At 53.9% G+C, this 21,078-nt stretch overlaps 1 protein-coding gene across 1 annotated transcript; it reads right to left on the bottom strand.

Moving 5' to 3' along the window:
* Positions 1-3,350: 3,350 nt before the first annotated feature.
* On the bottom strand, positions 3,351-15,087 carry CACNG1 (calcium voltage-gated channel auxiliary subunit gamma 1). Its single transcript, XM_047080457.1, has 4 exons — positions 14,853-15,087; positions 4,898-4,972; positions 3,775-3,912; positions 3,351-3,577 (listed from the first exon to the last, which is right to left on the bottom strand). Exons 1-4 carry the CDS (start codon positions 15,085-15,087, stop codon positions 3,351-3,353), a joined length of 675 nt encoding a protein of 224 aa, XP_046936413.1.
* Positions 15,088-21,078: the final 5,991 nt, after the last annotated feature.

Here is a 21,078-nt window from a genome sequence, read left to right as displayed (position 1 = left end):
ATCAATAATACAGATCCTGTCTTCATGTAAAATTTTGGTACTGTGCTCATCGCGGATATTTTGCAATAGTTTTGATTTAGAAAATGTCACACTCGGGGCGCCTGGGTGGCTCAGTTGGTTAAGCATCTGACTCTTGATTCCGGCTCAGGTCACGATCTCGTGGTTCGTGAGTTCGAGCCCCGCGTCGGGCTCTGTGCTGACAGCGCGGAGCCTGAAGCCTGTTTCGGATTCTGCGTCTCCCTCTCTCTCTGCCCCTCCCCTCTTCATGCTCTGCCTCTTTCTGTCTCAAAAATAAATAAACGTTAAAAAAAAAATTTAAAAGAAAAAAAGAAAAGGACAGGTACTGTAAGATTCCACTTACACGAGGTCCCTAGAGTAGCCAAATCCATAGAGACAGAAAGGAGAATGGCGGTTGCCAGGGGGGAGAGGGGGGAGGGGGAATGGGGAGTTGCTTAGCAGGGACAGAGTTTCAGTTTGGGACGATGAAGAGAGTTCCGGAGATGGGCTGCATGACACCGTGAATGTACTCAACGTTATCGACCTTAAAAATGGTTAAGATGGTAAATTTCATGCTGTGTCTATTTCACCACAATTAAAAAAAAAAAATCTCACACTCAAATATCTATCTGGATGACGGAATTGCTAGCCCTGGCTCCTCGTGGAATCCAGCGATTTCTAAAAAGCTGCGACAGTGAAGGTGTTGGGAAATCTTGGTCCGATGGCCGTTAAGTTCACACCCACCCAGGCAAGGAGTCAGGAGCCCTGCGTGGTTGTTTCATTTTCGGGCCCTCGGAGGGTGGCCTGGCTGAGCCCGGCGCCGAGGTCCGGTGGACGCCTCGAATGCCTACCACCCAAGCAGAGCAAGACTAAGTGCCCATTCTGGATGGCCTTCCTGGCAAGCGGAGGCCAGTGGGCTGAGGAAAAAAAGGTATTTTCCTTCACCGGTTTGGTTGATGTGTTTCTCTTTTGGCATTAAGCTCTGTTTTGCTTTATGGTGGTGTGTTTTTGTCCACAGCCGAAGCGGGCGCAGATCACGAGCGGGTCCTCCGGCAGCTTCCCTCCGACCCTTTGGTCTTCAAAACAGTTTCGGGCCCACCTCTCTCTCGAAAGGGTTCAAACTCTGGGAAACCAAATGGATTCTGCCGCACTCAGAAGAGGTCTCTGGTGCAGCAAACACAGGCACCCATGTGGGAATATGCAATGCATACCAGCCTAATTCTGGTCAAGGTAATAATAATAAGAATAAACAATAGCACTGACTTCCAACATGGAGTTAGGGGGAGGAGGTCACCTGCCAGCCTCCCTTCTCTGCAGCTCCCAGACTTTGGCTTCATGACATTTATGTCACCGGCTCTCTTTGACCCTTTTGCTTTCACAACCACATGCCAGACATTTGCACTCTTCCCGGCTGGAAAGCAGGCTGGGCTGTGCTCTCTGTCCCCCGGGTTCCTCAGCCACGCCTGCAAATCCAGCCCAAACCCCTGAGATGCCAGAGAAGAACTTTTTTTTTTTTTAATTTTAAAAAATGTTTTATTTATTTTTGAGAGAGAGAGAGAGAGACAGAGAACAAGTGGGGAAGGGGCAGAGAGAGAGGGAGACGCAGAATCGGAAGCAGGCTCCAGGCTCTGAGCTGTCAGCACAGAGCCTAACACGGGGCTCGAACCCAGAAACTGTGAGACCATGACCTGAGCTGAAGTCGGTCGATCCGCCGACGGAGCCACCCAGGTGCCCCTGAGAAGAATCTTGACAAGCCCCACTTACAGCCACCACCCAGATGTCCCCAGACTCACACGGCTTCCTTTTACACTGTTCCAAACAGAACGAACGAGTCTGTCTTCTCTCACATTACAGGTGGGAACAGCGTGGTAGGTTAACAGGCTGCCTGATGAGCGTACAACTCCTCCGGAACAGGGCTCCGCCAACTTTTGCCACAAAGGGCCAGGTAGTGCGAGCCAGTCTGTCACAGTTCATACTGGACTCTCCCCTATTGTAAAAGTAGATTACTGATTAAAATCTGCCCCGGCCACTTGAGTCACTTTGCTTTTCTTTGCCGGTTCCCGTAAGCCTTTCTTTACGGACACTGAAATTGGAATACTTGTCAAATGTCATAAAACATTCGTCTTCTTTTGATTTTTAAAAGCCATTTCAAATTGTTAAAAAGCCATTCTTAGCCTGCGGACTGTGCCACGGGCGGTGGGCGGGGTCTGGCCCGCAGGCTGTAGTTTGCAAGCCCTGCTACAGAAGAATTAACGCTACACGGCCCTTCTGGTGTGTGTTTGGGGCACGGAGCGCGCAGGTCCTCTCTGCCCACTGTGTCTGACTTAACGTTTCTGAGGGCTGGGTAGACGTGGTGGGATTCTGGAAGGCAGAAGAGTGTAAATTATGACATTCCGCGTGGCCCTAAGTGTCTAACTGCTAAGCCCTACTTCCTGATGTTCCTTGTAACAAAAATCCAGCATCTGAAACCAGACACGTGTGGCTGTGGAGCTCGAGTGCTGTGTTAGCTGGGGCTCTGGAAATAACCCCTCCTTATTTTGAACCCCTTGCCTAGTCAGATGGTCTCTGCTTTCTCCCAAAGAAGATCCCAGGGCCCAGAGATCCAAGCTGGAATTCAGCCTTTATTGGTAAGTTTTATTGGTAAACAGGACCTCATCACCCCCTCTTCCCTACAGCTCTCTACAAAAGTTCTAAACATTCCTCCCCCCCCCCGGGGGGGGTGATGGGAAGGACATTCTTTCCTTTCTTCTTCAGGGTCATGGGGCCCCTGGGGCGTGGCCAGGAATCCAAGCAATTTCTGTGCAAGGTGCAAGGAAAAAAGAAGTTTTCAAAGAGCTTTTATTTCAAACCACAGTCAGGTTCTACCCAGTTTAAAAAAAATGCTCCTCAGGCATCTTGGAAACCAAGGAGGGAACGTTCAGTTCACTGGAAAGGGTGTATCTTGTCCAGGAGAAGGTGGGAGTGGTTGGCTACTGGCTCTGGCAGACGCCCAGAATTGGTATATGAGCACAGGGCGTCCCTACAGGGCTAACAGAGGACAACTGGACCCAGTTTATCAAAGACAACTGGCTCAGTGGGGACAACTCTGACCTCCAGGGGAAGGTCTCCCTCACCAAACACCTGTGCACCTGCTCGCCTTGCCTGCCTCCCTCCCACCTGGGCAAGTCTGAATCAGGTCCACTTGCTGGATTCCCAGGGGGAGCCTGTCACAGCCCAAAGAAGGGCTCAGAGAGGGAAGCAGCAGCGGTTGTCGTGGGGTAGGTGGCACCGGGGAGAGGTAAAGCTCCCGCCTCCTCTCTAGAACGTTCTGGGCCAGGCTCGGCTTCCTGAGGGTGGCCGGGGCCCCCGGAGGGCTAGTGCTCGGGCTCGGCGTCCATGCAGGACTCCCAGGGGTTCTGGGGCATTCGAGGCAGGGAGAAGAGCAGGAGGGCGAGGCCGCCGAGGAAGAGGAGGACGAAGGCGGCGCAGGCGCAGGCGAAGGACCAGGAGTAGTAGTACTCGATCCAGACGGTGTGCTCGCTGTCGATCATGCGCTTCACCGACTGCCGCGTGACCTCCACCGACACGAAGATGCACAGACCTGCGGGCCGAGCGGGGGCCGTCAGGGCCCTCTGCCCAGACCGCCCCCTTCCGGGGCCTGCCCCCCACGCCGGCCGCGCCTCTTCCCTCGCTCGCTGTGTTAGTAAAGGGCGTGGTCGCCGGTGCCCCCACCCCTGTGCCAGATACGCGGGCCGGGCCCCCAGCCCCAGCCGCCCCCCCCCCCCCCCCCCCCGCTACCTGCGAACGCATAGAACATGGCCGCCGGCCTCAGCAGGTAATCCCGCTTCTTCCTGAAGGACAGAAGCGCGCAGATGGTCCCCATGATGATGAAGCCGAGGCTGAAGATGGCGATGGCGGCGGCCGAGATGCTGTACTCTGCGGGACAGGAGGGCAGGTGCGGCGCAGCGGCTCAGCGGCGGTGGGGGCGAGGGGGAGCGGGGGTGGGGGGCGCAGGGCCGCGCGTCCTTGCGCCCATTTCACTGCGGAGCACACTGTGGGTGCGAGCTGAAGCCCCTCTCCCGGAGTCAGGGGTGGGGCCGGGATGGCAACGGACCTGCCCTTCCCACGCCCCGCATGGGGCCCTAACCCCGGGGTGGTGGTGGTGGGGGGGGGGGGCAGAGGCCTGCGAAGCCCGCCGGAGCCGTGTGGCCGGAGAACTTTCTGGAACGGAAAGCTTCCTGAGAGCCACGGGCCAGAGGGCGGAGGGCGGTCTGTCCGGGGAAGCCAAGCGGCGCTGGAAGTGTGGCTTGTTGCAGGGCGGCGCGCGTGATCGTGTGCGTGTGTGTGCGTGCGTGGCACGTGAGGGTCTCTCAGAGCGAGCGTGCGAGCTCACACCCCGTACGGGGGTCCTTCGCACACGTGCCGAGGTGCTTCCGGGAAGGCCCCACGCGGCGCACGTGCTCCTGTGCCCCCTTCTCCCGCACCGCCCCCCCCCCCCCCCCGCGTCCCTGCTCTCCTGATTCCCTGGGGGTGACAGCGGGGTCACGGAGGGAATCGGCTGACCCACCAGCCCTGAAAACCAGCGCAGGGGTTCTGAGGACTTGTTCCGTTTCCCGTCGCTGCGGCCGCCCTCGGTCACCCTTGGCCTCGTGGGAAGACGCATTCCTTCTGCAGGTGTGGCGCCTACGGGGGACCTCGTCTTTGCAAGCGCTCCCTAGCCCTGATGATGGAAGCTCAGGGTGGCCGCCCGGGTGCTGCGCTCTCGGAGGGTGAGGGGGCCGCGGCTCGGAGGCATCAGGACCAGGACAGCTCCCTTCCAGCACAAGCAGGGGCGTCGTTCGTGCCAGATGGTTTTGTGGCTCAGCAGACTGTGACAGAGGTCGCTCTCCCCGACCCTCCCTGCTTCCCACCAGGGGCTCACCTTTCTGAGTAGTGACTTCGAAGATCTCGGAGGTCTCGCCTGGGTTAAAATGCCTGAAGTAGGAACAGTTCTTCTCTGCAAAGGAGGGAGGCGGCCTGTGAGTTGAGAGATGGGGCCTGCAGCCTGGCCAGAGGCTCCAGGAAAAGAGGGTGGGTGTGACCCCGCTGGTCTGGCCGGCCCTCATCTCCCTAAACCCTGAATCGGGGCTGAAACAAACGTCTTTCTCGGACCGTTAGACCGAAATATCAGGATAAGGGGCTTAAGAAGCCATCTTGGGGCCCCTGGGTGGCACAGTTGGTTAAGCGTCCAACTCTGGGTTTCTGCTCAGGTCATGATGTCACGGTTGGTGAATTCAAGCCCCTCGGACAGCACAGAGCCTGCTTGGGATTCTCTCTCTCCCTTTCTCTCTGCTCCTTCCCTGCTCATGTGGTCTCTCTCTCTCTCTCTCTCTCTCTCTTAAAATAAATAAATAAACTTACATTTTTTTTTCTTTTTAAGAAGCCAAGAGTTCTTCAGGAAGCAAAGGCTGATCTTGTCAAGCGGGCACCATAGTACTGTGGGTACTGAGCCCATTAGGCAGATGGGATAACTGAGGCTGAGCACCCGGTTTGTCAGGGGATGCAGGGAACACCGTCAACAAAGGGCCAAATGGTTGTTCTCACCTGGGGCTCATTCTGCCCACCCCCCCCCCCCTCCCCGGAGACGTTGGGCAAAGTCTGGAGACATTTTTGGTGTTACAACTGGCAGGCGTGTTATTGGCATCTAGTGGGTAGAGAGAGGCCGGGAATACCGCTAAACGTCCTACGGCTACGGACAGCCTTGCACAACACAGAATTGACCCGCCCCAATGTACCAGTAGGGCTGAGGTGGAGAAAGCCTGGTCACACCAAAATCTAGGGCTGTGTTTTCTATCAATATCTACGTCCATCCTGATGCACTGGGACTGATGGGGAAGGATGTTTTTCAAAAGCTTTCCAGAACACTCTGATGCTCAGCCACTTTGGGAAGCCCTGCTCCCTTAAAATGCCCCACAAAGAGCTCTTCTGAGTAGGTCATCTGGAAGGACTTGGGTGCAGGGTAGAGCACCTCCATTCAAGGGCCAAATGTGACTATCATGTCATTTCATCGGACCCTTGGCACCCGTGACCAAAGAGGCAGCCCAGAAAAACCTCCGTGGTGAGCTGTGTGTTCTACATCATAAGCATTAGAAAAGCCACGGAAGATTTGTGGACAGCGGGACCAAAAATCTGGATTTGATGGTGGGGCAGTGGAAGGACTCAGAACAAAGAAATTCGTGCTGGTTTTAAATATGATTTCAGGCATAATTCCTCTTCTGTTTTTCTCCTTCAGTTTCTCTTGTAACTTGACATTCTTTAAAATCAAACGAGTTCTTATTGCTTATTGAATACAGTTTAATATTCTTTACTCCTTCTTTAGGAAGTAGGTGAATGTTTTTTTTAAAAAAAATCGTTTGTTTCTTAAAAGAAAAATCAAATTAGGTTGCTTTTTACTTGTGGGGTGCCCTTCAATGATTTCATTTTCCTGTGGGTCCGTGACCCCTCCACTCCTAGTTTAGATGGCATCTACTGGTGTGCATTCAATTTTTCACTTTCGGGCTACCTGTAAATTATGAGGAGATGATTATTGGCGTCTGGTTTCTTGTGGAAGTGGACCTGAGGTGTTTCCAAAGTCATAGCTTTCATTGGGATTCAGGCTTTCTTCTATCTGACCTAAATCATCTTATTGCCACTTAAGCCCATGGCCTGGCACTCTTTTCCCCTCCCCCAATGTCAGTGTTACTGCTGCTCCCCGGCGGAGAAAGGAAATGACCCCTGGAGATGCGCCTGGTTTAGCAGCAGTAAATGTTCTGAGCGGTAAACAGCCTCCTCTTTGAGCTTCTATATTTAAATCACTTTCCTTTCGAGCGGAGTTACCTGGGGTGTCTGACTGCTGGAGGTGATGTCAGAAGTAATGCCGCTCTCTTCTCTCTCACGGCTTCTGGTGCTATTTTAAAGCACAATGCAACCCTCTTCGATTTCTTGGATTATTAGCTATAGATTCTCTTGAATCACCGCTTCAGAATGGCTCGGGCTATGTCGTAAGGCTCCGCGTGTCTCCCTCTGGACAAAGGAACGTTCCTGTTTCATTCCTTAAGGGCCAATTTCGGTTGTCATTGAAAACCCCCTGAAAAGAATCGACTGAATTCAAGTGTATTTCAGCTGCTTCCCTGACTGCTCGCAATCTGTGAGTTAAAAGCCTTCGGAGTAGAGGGCCGGGAGATGAAGGCCCATCAGAGCCCGGCCAAAGCGTAGCTCTTTGGCCGATTTGGGCTGCTGAGGCCACTCTTACACGCAGGTAGTGTTTGTGTGTCAGCCTCCGCCAGGTCAACAACAGGCTCCGTTCCGGACAGACCGCTGCCTGCGTAAAACCCGTCTTAGCTCAGCCCCATAGTGGGATGCTGTCTGTCTGGGAAAGCCAGCCTGTGGATTTTCTGGGGGAGATTTTCCCGTTCAGTGGCCCAGGTACCCTGCCCTATTCCCTCTCCTCCTCCGTTAAATGATGTCACGTGCGGGGGATGGAGGTTCCCCAGGGAGTGGGGTTCCCACTCAGGGCGTCTGGAAGTGTCAGCTTCTCTCTGATATCGTGGAGCCGAGGGCTTGAGACTGGATGGGCCGGCCTTGTCCCCTCTCTTGAACGTAGCACGCGAGGAAGGCCAATGTCTTCTGCCCTGAACCCGGGAGTAACGTCCGCTCTGGGACCCCATGGCTGTCTATGGAGGACAGCGAGCCCCCTTGTGGTCCCTGATGGCTCCAGCAGGGGTGGGGGCGCCATGAGACCCAAGCGTCACTCCGGACACGTCCAGCGCCAACAAGACGCTCGTTCAGGAAAAACCAAGCCGGGCATCTGCCTGCATCACTCAGGAAATGCCCAGGGTCGTGTTGAGGTGGGCACACTGTGCCCCTGCCCCTGTGTCCGGGTGCTTTGGGTAAACTGAGCATCGAGGGCAACTTGGCAAGGAAAGACCTGAGAGATGGGCTCTGTGTGGACCACTTGGTCACGGGCGAGGGGCTTGGAAGAGAGGGGCAGTGACAGCTCTGTGACCACTGTGCAGATTCGGATCTGCCTGTCTGGTATCCTTCCGTGCCTTTTCCCCGGCTCCCATCCCAACGACACAAAGCTCAGGGCTTATAGCTTCATCTTGATGGACTACGGCCCTTCACGGGGCAGAAGAAGCAAGTGCTTCAGATCCAGTGTCAGGGTGATGATCTGGGACCGATAATTAAGAACTCCGAGGTCCTCCAGCCTCCTTTGTCTCCGCAAATGGCTCGTGGTGATGTTAGTATTTGTATTTCTGGGGGTGCCTGGGTGGCTCAGTTAAGAGAGTGACTCTTGATTCCGGCCGGGTCATGATCTCTCGGTTCGCGGGTTCGAGCCCCACATCGGGCTCTGTGCTGACAGTACAGAACCTGCTTGGGATTCTCTCTCTCCCTGTCTCTCTGCCCCTCTCCCACTCACGGTCTCTCTTACTCTGTCTCTCTCTCTCTCTCTCAAAAATAAACTGAAAAGATATTGTATTTCTGTTTTTCTGTACTTCAGAAATGTCTGTCATGAACAGTCATAAGACTCAGTGGGTCTAAAAAGTTGAGTGGGCTGTTCCTTAAAAAATATGGTGAACGGGGCGCCTGGGTGGCGCAGTCGGTTAAGCGTCCGACTTCAGCCAGGTCACGATCTCGCGGTCCGTGAGTTCGAGCCCCGCGTCGGGCTCTGGGCTGATGGCTCAGAGCCTGGAGCCTGTTTCCCATTCTGTGTCTCCCTCTCTCTCTGGCCCTCCCCCGTTCATGCTCTGTCTCTCTCTCTGTCCCAAAAATAAATAAAAACGTTGAAAAAAAAATTTAAAAAAAAATATGGTGAACTCAGCTATTGAACTTGACCGGGATTGGAATATTCTGGCTCACCAAGCACTCTGGTTAAACGAGTGACTACACAGAACCGTATCTAATTGTGCCGATTTCAAAGAACTGGAACAGAAGGCACATTTAACTCCAACCTGAACTTGAGTTAATGCAGGTATTTATTTCTCTGATTCTGTAACTTACACGATCAGGGGATGCTTCTGGGTTGTCACCCAGAATGTCTCAGCGTACCCATTACTGGTTGGTGTAGACTTTAATATATTAAAAAAAAATACCTTGTTAATTGATACAAAACCAAGGGAACTAGCGATTTAGGGGTCGGAAAAAACATTTCACTTACTTGTTACTTGCATCAATGCCAGGGTTGTCTTGACCCTTTTTGTAAAAGAAGTTCTTGGTGCTCCTGGCAGTGGTTTCTCTGTGCTCTGATGGAGTACCCGCCCCCCTGATGGAAGACTTCTGACAGTTGGGTTGGAGAAATCCTCAAGACCCAACCCCAGAGTGTCAGAGCATTGCTGTTCTATGGTGGGGGGTGGGGGCAAGGCTAGTTATAGCCTGGGTCTCCAGCATGGGCTCATGTGGAGGAGAAAGAAAGCCCCTGAAATTCTTGGGGTCTGTACCTTCATGTTCTTTCATGTGGTTCCAGTCCCTGCACCGAGCACTGGAAGAGAAGATGGGCCATAAGGGCAGTGGGTCCTGGGGCAGTCTGTTACCTTAGCCTAAAGAGACAGAGCCCGAGAGAAATAACATTCTCCCTAGCCCAGGGGCAGGGGATGACCCCTCTGGGATGACTCACTTGGGATTTCAGGCAGTCGGCCTCTCCTCACAAAGGAGGAAGACCTTACTCTCATTCTAAAGGCATTGGAATTGACCTCAGATGTCAATCTTGTGCATGACAGTCCTTCTAGAACTCTTTGGGTCAGTAGAAAAACCAAGTTAGACAATTTACGATCTTTAGAGCCATCAGCAATCTATGGCTGCGTGGGACCTTGAAAAGTCTCTCTTGAACCAGCTCCTGGTCCAGCTTCTACTAAACCATGCCATGTCAAAAGTTGGCCTCGTCTGTGTTTGCCTGAATCAGCAGCTTTTAGGGGCTGTGTTTGTACGCACGGTGGGGGGCATCCTATGGGAGTGGACTGGGGAGGAAGGGGGGGTCTGGATTTGAGGCTTGGGTGTTGAAGCTCTCCTTGTGAGATGGTTAGCGTTGGGAAGGCCACTCTGAGCCTCAGTTTTCCCACGTGTAGGATGCGAATCACCTGAAGAATGACAGGTATAAAGTAGTATAATGTAGTGACCAAGAAGGTGACTTTTAGGGGTATGACCTCTGACTGCTCTCCCGTGGTAATTGTGTGACCTTGGTCAAGTTACTTAACCTCTCTGTGCCTCATTTTCTTTATCTGTAAGCCAAGATGATAATAGTATGGACCTTATAGAGGATTTTGTGAGAATTAGATGACTGTATATATATTTATATTTGTTGTCCCACTGCCTTCTGGCCTCCATGGTTTCTGGAGAAATATCAGCTGTCAATCTTATTAAGGCTCTCTTGTATGTGATGAGTCATTTCTTGCTGCTTCCAAGGTTCTGTGTCTTTATCTTTTAGCAGTTCTGATTATGATGCGTCTCGGGGTGGATTTATCCTACTGGAATTCCTGAAGCTTCATGGATTTGTAGATTAATGTTTTTCGTCAAATTTGGAAACTTTTCAGCCATTATCTTTCACCCATCCTTTCTGCTCCTTTCTCTCTCTTTCTGTCTCCTCTCTTTCTTAATATACACCAGCATTATGTGTATATTGCTTCATTTGCTACTATCCCACATGTCTCTGAGGCTCTGTTCATTTTTCTTCATTCTTCTTTTCCCCCTGTCTATTCCTCACGTTAGCTAATCTCAATTCGTCTATCTTCAAGTTCACTTATTCCTTTTTGTCCCTTCTCAGATCTGCTATTGAGTTTTCCATTTCAATTATTGTAGTTCTCAACTCCAGAATTTCTACTGGGTCCTTTTAAAATAATTTCTATCTCATTATTGATATTCTCTATTTCATGAGACATCGTTTTCATCTTTAGTCCTTTAGGCTTTGTTGTTTGTTGTTCTTTGTATCTAAAATAGCTGATTTAGGGGCGCCTGGGTGGCGCAGTCGGTTAAGCGTCCGACTTCAGCCAGGTCACAATCTCGCGGTACGTGAGTTCGAGCCCTGCGTCAGGCTCTGGGCTGATGGCTCAGAGCCTGGAGCCTGTTTCCGATTCTGTGTCTCCCTCTCTCTCTGCCCCTCCCCCGTTCATGCTCTGTCTCTCTCTGTCCCAAAAAAAATAAACGTTGAAAAAAAAAATTTTTTTTAAATAGCTGATTTAAAGTCTTTAAGTCCAATATCTGGCTTTCTTAAGGATCTCTTGACTGGTTTTATCCCCCTGATGTATGGGCCATACTTTTTTATTTCTTTGCATGTCTTGTGATTTTTTTTTAATTTAGAATTTAAATTTAGGGGCACCAGGGTGTTCAGTCAGTTAAGCAACCAACTCTTGATTCCAGCTCAACAACTCTTTGATTTGTGAGTTCCAGCCCCACGTTGGGCTCTGCGCTGACAGTGCAGGAGTCTGCTTGGGATGCTCTCTCTCTCTCTCTCTCTCTCCCTCTCCCTCTCTCTCTGTCCCTCCCCTGTTCCTGCTTGTGCTCTCCCTCTCCCTCTCTCTCTCTTTCCCAAAATAAATAAATAAGCATCAAAAAAATAAAATAAGGGGCGCCTCGGTGGCTCAGTCGGTTGAGCGTCCGACTCCGGCTCAGGTCACGATCTCGCGGTCCGTGAGTTCGAGCCCCGCGTCAGGCTCTGCGCTGACAGCTCGGAACCTGGAGCCTGCTTCCCATTCTGTGTCTCCCTCTCTCTCTGCCCCTCCCCCACTCATGCTCTGTTCCTGTGTCTCAGAAATAAATAAACATTAAAAAAATTTTTTTTTTAAATTTAAACTTCAAGCTGGAAAACGTGCATCATACAATGAACGCCTCTGGAAATCAGAGTCCTCCCGTTTCCCCAGGGTTTGCTCCTGTCGCTGCTTGTTGTTGTTTGCTTAGTGACTTCTCTTAATTAATTGTGGAAAGGCTGCACCCTTTGTCACGTGTGGACACTGAAATCTCCGCTCAGGTAGCTCGGCAGTCAGCTCACATTTGGCAAAATGCTGGGAACTCCTACACCTCCCAGCCTTTACTGAGGGGCTGAGCAGAGAGAGCTAAGTGCTCCACGAAGCAGCCTACATTTCTGCCTTAGCCTTGACTTTCTGCTTGCCCACAGCCTCAAGAGCAGCCCGAGGTGAGAGCTTAGGACCTCTTCAGGGATTTCCTCTGTGAGCACTACGCATGCACGTGACCTTCTAAATTCTCAGGGTCATGATGGAGCTTTTCCAAGCCCCCTGTGGATATCTCATTCTCCAGCTTTTTGGTTTGCCGATTGTCTGCCTCGCCGTGGTCCACCGCCTCGGGAAGTTACGCTATTAAACGATCGTTTCTCATTGCTTTTGGCAAATGTCCCCTTGGAAAAAGACCGTTTCCGCCGGATGAGCTCAGCGTCGGGTCAAATAAAGACAGCCTTGCAAGTGGGGACTTCCAGGGAACCACCAGACAGATCAAATAATGACAGTCCTCTGGGAATGAGGCTGTGAAAGAGACCCAGCCCAGCCTGTCCAGGCTGCTAAATTTTCACTATTTGCAGGCTGTTGGGTTTCAAGGCTATGACAGAGTTGGGGAGTGGGGAACAGGAGTAGAGCAAGTTAAAGTGCCACAAAGCTCACCATCCTCGAGTTGTCATTGTATTTAAGGAGAAGAGGATTTTTGGAGATTCTTGGTCTGTAATTTCTTCTGATGTCATTCAAAATTAAACTATGGGCGGTGGGGGGGGGGGCGCCTGGGTGGCTCAGTCGGTTAAGCGTCCGACTTCGGCTCAGGTCATGGTCTCACATCTTGTGGGTTCGAGCCCCACATCAGGCTCTGTGCTGACAGCTCAGAGCCTGGAGCCTGTTTCAGATTCTGTCTCCCTCTCGCTCTCTGCCCCTCCCCTGCTCGCATTTGCCTCTCTCTCTCTCTCTCTCAAATATAAACATAACATTTTTTTTTTTTTACAAAGTTAAAATAGGGAAGGGAATTGAAACAATACTTGGCAGATGGTACTATGTTTGTGTTTGTGGTGGTTATTATTGCCATTCATAATAAATGAGAGAACATAGATGAGCTCTGTTCCTCCCTCTAGAAAAGAGTAATCCCACAGAGCACAGGAAAGGTGGCTGGGGAAGGCAAAAGGTGCGTGCATCTGCGGAGAAAGGAGAGGGGAGGAGGCAGGAACATACTTTAGAAGCTTGTTGGGGTAGGGCCCGGCTCGCAAGGGTGGGAGGCAGGATTCCCTCTGGGCCAGAGCAAGGAGGCATACAGATGAACTGTCTTGTCGGGCTCGAGGCCAATCCATGCCTGCTGGTCCTCTGCTAGTTTGTCTCTTCCTTGTATGGACTTGCCTCGCCTCCCCGCTCATCTGCTCTGTAAACTCCCCAGACTTTAAAAGGTAGGGCCTCTGAGGACAGATGGACGGGACCGTAACGTGCATTCCCATGCACGGTCCGTAGAGAATCGGCCTCGCCCTGCCCTGCCCTGCCCTGCCGGGGGGAATTGGCTACATGATGCATCTGTTTACGGGTGTGCTCGGCCGTGGCTGAGGAACGTGGGCATGTGATACCCTTCAAGCACATGTCCACGTCTGTTAAAGCCCCAGGACTCGGTGTTTCCAGGACAGCTGGGTATCGACAAGTCTTCCGCATTTCAAGGGGGGTGTGAGCAAGGCAGGGGCTTCCTAGAGCCAGCGGGAGGGGAAGGAGGAGGAAAAAGAGAAGTGGGGGCAATGGGCTTTGGGCTCCTCTGTCCCACACACAGACTGCAAGGTCTCCAGTGACTTAGCACTGACTTCTCTGAAGGGCAGGGTGCAGGGAACCCCCAGTCTGATAGCAGAGGGAAAGCCTCAGAAAACCAGGTGGGAGACCGCCCTCGGCCCGGTCTACTGCCACCTCAGGGTGCTGTTCGTGAGCCCCGGGAGGGACTCACGTTGCTGAGCCCGAGCGCCAAGCAGAAGTCACAATATCCTTTGTCGCCCCCAAAGTCACTGGGGCGTCGTGGGCAACGCGTGACTGGAGCCCAGACCTTCGATTCTGCACACAGGGCTCTTTCCTCGGCGTGTGCTGTTTGCCACGGGCGTGGAAGGCTCCACGTTTGCAGAATAGACCGGTCACCCTGCTACCAGGTATCCTCACAAGGAGCTCGCCTTTGATGTGCGGCTCAGTCACATGGTGGGAGATTGAGGAGTGCGCTTAAGTCGCAGCAGGAGGAGCCGCTTCCCGGCTCTGAAGGGGTCTGAGCTCAGAGGGGACGTACAAAGTGGGTGGTTCACCTACACCCAGGTCCCGCTTTACGGACGTGTGACCGACGCGGTCGGCCAAGGCCCTGCACACAGAAGGGACCCCCGCTTGGCTCCAGGCCTCGCTGTCCCCGTCTTGAAATTCTTAAAGACAATGACAAGGAGCCCCGCGTTTTCCTTCTGCGCTACGCCCCATACGTGTCGCGGCCGATCCCGTCGCACACCCAACCCGGAGGCTGGGGAGCGACCGTGCCGGCTGCACGTGTCCCTTCGGCCCGAGGACGTAGGGCCGCTTAGCCTGTCTGTGCGGGGGAGAGAGTGGGGCCGGGCACACCCAGAAGAGTGGCCGCTGCTGGGCTGGGAGCCTCTAGTCTGATGGATCCACGGATTCTTCCGTGAGCCTCTGGTCCCACCTGCGCAGCCCTCTGCTCTGGGCGCACGGCCCGAGGCCCCAGCAAGACAGAAATAGCTAGAGACAGACGCCCTCGTTTTACAAGCCGGCAGCTCTGGCCTCCGGGATGACACATGCGATCCAGGTCCTCCTCCCTGGGCACAGGGGGCTGGGCGCTAGTCCTGGTCTTTCCCACAGGCACCTTTCCCAGGGGGATGAGGGAGGGCAGGAGGCGGGCACGGGATCAGAGAGTGGGTACGTTACCCCCAGGCAGGGAGATGGGTCCGCAGGTCTTGTCCTTGCCGTCACTCGTGACGATACGCTTGATGCAAATCCGCCAGAGGCCGAAGTGGGCCGCCTCGCAGGTGGCGTTGTGGTGCTCCACCTCGGGGCTCAGCACCGCCCAGTGGTCGGTCACCACGGCCACCGTGGCCAGCACGATGCCCACCAGGATGCAGAAGAGGGCCGCGCGGACCTTGGGCGCTTTGGTCTGGGACATGTTGGTGGCGGAGGAGCGGGCGCCTTCGGCGCGGTCTGGTGGCGGTGGCTCCCGGGCAGGTGGCAGCCAGGCTGGGAGGTGGCAGCGGTTATGAGCTGGGGGTGGAAGCTAAGTTTAGTGTGTCCGGCTGAGCCAGAGGGGGCTGGCCTTGGGGCTGAGGGACACCAGACGGGACTGAGCAGCTGCCCAGACGTGTCAGGGGCCTGAGGGAGGCTTCTATTAATGCACTGCTCAGGCGTGTCACTAAGGATAACTTCTGCTCAGGTTTCAGGGCTTTCTTTCCCTCTTGGGACCAGAAATCCCTTTGGGAGAGGCGAGGAAAGAAGGCTCTAGATGCTGACTAGAGATCGCCACGATTGGCAGCTCCGAATACCTGAGTTGGAGGTAGTGAGGGGCAGGCCACAGGGGGCACCTGCTTGCTCTGGGCTGCAGGATAAGGGGACACTGCTGGGTAAGGGCAGGGGACCCTGGGGACACAGGGGACCCTTGTGCTCTCACACTGTGCAGACCAGTCACCAGTGGAAGGGATGAATGGGTCCTTGTCCTGGGAGTCTGGGGGACCCAGGATCCTGCCCAGGGACATCTTGGGGATCCGCCCTCCCAGGCATTAGCCTCATGCCCTAGCCCATCCCCAAACTGCAGGAAGATTTCAGGTGTTTCCTGGGCCTGGCATTGCCCAGCACCGTGCCCGGGGTGAGAACACTATTTCCCTTTCGGTTCTCCTCCCATCCCCCCAACTGGGTCCAGAAGAAAAGCTCTGTTTGGGGTTGGCAAGTCTCGGACACCTTTCTGATGCTTGCAAACCAAAGAAAAGCCCAGAGAGGGCAAAGAATCCGGCGGGACCTGACTGTAGTTCTGCTTTTATCTTACGGTTTTCATTTTACTTCTATTAAAGATTTGCCACGTACGTTTTCATTGACGAGATAAATGCATTTCACTAAAAAAGGACAGAAGTAGGTTGTTCCACAGGTGACTACGAAGAGGCTGATGGGTGCGTGGATACAGCAGGGGACAGAGGAAAGCGGGCCGGCCTTCGGAGAGTCCTGCCTGCCCGCGAGCCCCCACACCCCTCCCGCATTCTGCACCTCTCTTCCTTTCCGGGTTTACCAGTTGCCCCTTTTGGGGCCGATCCAAGAGCCTGATGTGTGGCCAGGAATAGACCCCTGAGCCGAGCGGGCTTTTGAGCTTCAAAATCCCGGCCTCAGGTTGACGTAGCTTAACGGAAATTCTCTGCCTGTGCGCGAGAAACACTCAGGCGTCACAGACCATTAAGGGTAATGACGATCGTAGGAACGGCTCATCCGGTGAGTGTTTACTATATATCATGTGCCCTGCTAAGCTTTTCCACGTCACTGTCTTTAAGTTTCACACCACTCCATAAGGTGAGTGCAACTGTCACATCCATTTTACAGGTACTGATACAGAAGCGACTTGCCCAAGGTCACACAGCTGGTAAACGGTGAAGCCAGCTCTCGGAACCCAGAGCCCCACCTCTGAAGCCATGGTCGGAGCCAGGAGGAATGGCCAAGATCTGTTGTGACTACTGGTGAGCACAAGTTTCCTTTTCCTCTACCCTTCCAAGTTCTTGGCTCGGGCTCCCGTAACAAGAGAAACACATGCAGGGGCGCCTGGGCAGTTAGAGCTCACCTCTGTGTTGCAAACCAGCCTTCCCTTCCGGTTATAACCTCCCGAGAGATCCCCCCCCTCATCTGTGCTCCCTTTCTCTCCCTGCCCCCTGCTTGTGTTCCCGCAGGGGACTGGCCCCCTGAGAGTGCCTTTCTGTGTCCGGGCGGGCGGGCCTTCTCCAGGGGGAGCTCCCCGGAGCAGAGGCCTGGCCCAGGACCCCAGCCCCTCGCACGGCCCGTGGGCCCAGCTTCAAGTGCCAGGTGCCTGGGGTCCTCGGAGGGACGTGGGGTAGCCCGAGGCAGACTCACCGTGTGCCAGGCACACCCACAAAGCGGCAGTCAGGGGGCGAGAAGAAGGTTCCGGTGGTTTAGGACAGAATATCTAGAAAGAAGCACTATATTACGACTTAATTTCGGCACTACAGGTAGATAGGAAGTCATTTGAAGAAATAGAGATGTACTTTGAATCTCCGGGTGCGGTGGGGGTGGGCATCCTGAGCTCTCCAGTGCGGGAGCCGCCGAAGGTCTTGGGAAGGGTGCTGAGTGGGGCCTGGCCCGTGGGGTACGCTCAGCATCACCGGCCACCGCGGACCACACAGCAGGCCCATCACGGAGGCCGGGCTGCACCTTCCCTCGGCGGGAGTGGGGGAGGCAGGAGGGGGTTGGGCAGCCGGGGGGCGGGGGGCCCTGAGTCCTCCACCGGCCTCAGAGCATGAGAGATGGATGGCCTCTTCCTTTTGAAGTCCTCTTTGTGTAAATCTGCCACGATGTGGGCGACTCCAGGGGTTTGCGGGCGAGTCTCCCGGTCCCGTCGCCTTGCCTCCAAGCTCCTTCAGACCTTTGCTGCTCGTTGAGGCCACAGTCACGCTGCCTGTGTGGCTCTCGGGAACCCTCACGGTGCCAGGGAAGGGGCTCCGTGGATGCCGGTGTCTGCCGGGGAGCCAGGGCTGGGAGACACCTGCGCCCTCTGCGCGGGCCCTCCCCTCCCCAGGGCGTGGGAAGGAGGGTCGAGCGGCCAGCCCAGGCTCAGAGCCTGCTCTGCTGAGCCCGGCTCCCCGGGAGTCACCAGCCTCTCTAAGCCGCCCCTCCGCATCTATCAATGAGGGCAACGCCGGCTGGCTGGGGAGCTGGCAGGCATCAGAGATAATGCTCTTTACCAGCTTAGCCCGTGTCAGGTGCTGCGGACAGGATTATGTCCCCCCTAAATTCACATGTCGACGCACCACCCAATGTGACGGTATTTGGAGGTGGGACCCTTGGGCAGTGATTAGGTTAGATGAGGTCATGAGAAGGGGGCCCCCGCGATGGGATTGATGGGATTAGCATCCTTCAAAGAAGGGATACCAGAAGGCTTGTTCTTTTTCCCTGCCACGTGAGGACCCAGTGAGAAGGTAAACCCCGGGAAGAGGGCTGTGTTACCAGAAGCCAACCGTGCAGTCCCCTGTTCTAAGTCTTTCAGCCTCCAGAACCAGGTGAAAATAAAGTTCTTTTTTTGTTTTTGTTTTTTTCAAATTATTTTTGAGAGAGAAAGAGAGACGGCACACACAGAAGCAGGGGAGGGGCAGAGAGAGAAGGAGACACAGAATCCAAAGCAGGCTCCAAGCTGTCAGCACAATGCCCGACTCGGGGCTCGAACCCACAAACAGTGAGATCGTGGCCTGAGCCGAAGTCAGACGCCCAACTAACTGGCACCCAGGCACCCTGCAAAAATAAATTTCTGTTGTTTAAGTCAGTCTGTGGGATGTTGTTATGGTGGCCTGAGCTAATAGTAGGCAATGGGTTCGGGGCGGCTAGTGCTGTTATGATTATTTACAGAGCACAGATGGACCAGCTTTCTCTTATGGGCTATAAACTTCTGGAGGGTAGAGACAGACTATTATGTACTCGTCCTGGGTGCCCTCAGAGGACACCCCTAGATCTGAGCCCAGAGTGGGATCTTCATAGATGTTTGTTGAATGACTGATGGCTGGCTGGATGGACAGATGGACTGAAAGAAGAAAGGGACAGAAGCTCAAATAACTTGCCCCACCAGATGATCCAAAGGACTTTTCTGTGTGGCTCGAGGCCACAGGGACATTAGAAATGGCAGCTGGGGCAGACCCAGGACAGCTGAGAGCAATGGCTAATTTACCTCAAGCTGCTGAGGGACACCCCAGGAGGGCATCATCACTACCTCTGCAGTCAAGTTCAAAGGGAAGCAGCATCCTGAAGCCAACGTTTTCCACACTCCTTAGATATGCTGCACTCAGCTAGTTGGGAGTTTTGTCTATATTTTTACTCGTCCAGATGAACCAGTTTTCATTTGTCCCAAGTGACTGCTGTTTTCCCAAGAAGGACCAGACATGACTAGGGGAAGGGAAACATCCCCCAGAGGTGGACCTCATTCGGAGCTGGGGCCAGGGCACGCCTGGGAGGGGCCGAATACGTCCTCTTTGGCAACATGCTGATCTAATTTTGAGCTCAGCCTTAATTAGGCTGCGAAATGGCCTTGGGCGTTTCATCTTAAGATACTATAAAAAAAAGCACGGTGCCACCCAGTGGGTCCAACCTCTTTACACCCACTTCATCTGTGCCATTCAACTCAGACCCTTTGTTGCACCAGGCTTGCTGCTCCCAATTCCATCCTGTGAGCCCAGGGGACCCAGAACTCTGCTGCCTTCAAGGCCTATGATCGCTCCATTCTGACCTCCGCTTCTGTCATCATGTCTCCTCCTCTGACTCTCCTACCTCCCTCTTTCCTTTTTATGGACACTTGTGATGACTCTGGGCCCACCCAGATAATCCAGGAAGAGCTCCCCATCTCAAGATCCTTACTTTAATTACAGCTGCAAAGTCCCTTTTGCCACATAAAGTGACATACTCACAGGTTCCAGGGATTAGGACTTGGGCATCCTTGGAGGCCACTATCCGCCTACATATGCGTTGGTTTACAATTTGGTTTTCTCTGGCATCATCCTGCAGCTCGGGTTCAGGAGAAGATGGAAGGTGAGATTAGGAGGGTTGGGTTCTCCCAGGAGGGAAAAGCTAGAAAGCAGAGGGACCAAGGCAATGGAGACATTGGCAAGGATGAGCTTAAATGATGACTCTCGAGGGTCCTACAACCGGGAAGGTCGATGTATTGGGAGAATTTGGAGAGGTCAAGGCCCTGGGGGACTTGATGAGGTTTGAGAACAGCTGGAGTGGTGGTAAGGCAGTGAAGGGGCTGGAGCACTGGCAGCTGTGGTCAGAGAGGAGGACGCTGTCCCTGAAGATGACAGTGGGGGGCAGACCAGGGTGATGCCAATATCCAGGTTGGAGACAGAGGTCAACGGAGGCAAGAAGGCAGGAGAGCTGTGAGGCCAGGGAGTTGGGGTGGTTGACCCCTGGCCCTCAGAGAAGGCTCCTCCCCAGGAGAGTGGAGGAATAATGGTTTGCAGGTGTCAGCACCGCCACCCCCCCCCCGCCCCCCGCCTTGCTATGACAAGTCCAAGGACATGCGTTCATAATCTTCTCTGATCACAGACTTCTGTTCCTGAGGTTGTACTGGCAGTTTTGTTGGAAGCTGCAAGTATCCAGTGTACCTGCCCCAACCCTCCTCTGGACCCTGAGGTGTCTTGGATCCCTTTTCTCTGCAGCCCCACACCTCTCAGGACGGGTCATGGGGCTGAACAGCCAGGAACGTTTTGTTGGGAACCTGGGCAGGGAACCCCAGTGGAAGAAGGGACAGCTTTCACCAGGAGGACCAGGGAAAGGTGTGTCCTTAGAAGAGAGGATGGTTTCACGGGTCCCAGGAGGTGGAGATTCGGGGAGTTCCAGAAGGCACGGTGGATACAGACGACGGAAGAGAGGATTGGTGGGTGGAGAAGAAGCTGAGAGCCCCACAAGGTATTGGAGAGACTGGGTGGGGTGGGGAGGGGCTGGAAGTGGGGGAGGGGAGATTGCATCTTCCAAAAGTGGCCATAGAAGCATTTCTGTGTCCCCATATACTTCCAGAACCTTGTCACTCCCCATCAACAAGTGCAGTCTCTTTCCTCTCTCCTTGAACTCAAGCAGGTTTTTGACTGTCTTCACCCTCAAAGTGCAGCTGAAGTAATGCTATGTGACTTCCGAGGCTTCTACCTTTCCCTCTTGCTCTGGGGACACTGGCCCTTGGACCTAGCCACCATGCTGTGAGGAACCTCAGGCCACCCAGAGAAGCCGTGTGTAGACATTCAGGCTGCAAACTGCAGCTACAGTCTTTGCCAATAGCCCACATCAACTGCCAGACACGGGCAGATTAGCCTCCAGATGATTCCAGCGCCCACCCCTCGGGTCTTCCAGCCAAGGCCCCAGACAGACGCTGTGGAGCCGAGATAAGCCATCCCGATCCTGTCTCTGTCAAGCAGAG

This window comes from Lynx rufus, unplaced genomic scaffold, assembly GCF_022079265.1.
Source record: "Lynx rufus isolate CCGP_SWC_20201006 ecotype Redwood Valley unplaced genomic scaffold, mLynRuf1.p SCAF_18, whole genome shotgun sequence".
Lineage (NCBI taxonomy): Eukaryota > Metazoa > Chordata > Mammalia > Carnivora > Felidae > Lynx > Lynx rufus.
Note: the sequence above shows the minus strand (reverse complement) of the source record. Positions and strands in the feature narration are given on the sequence as shown.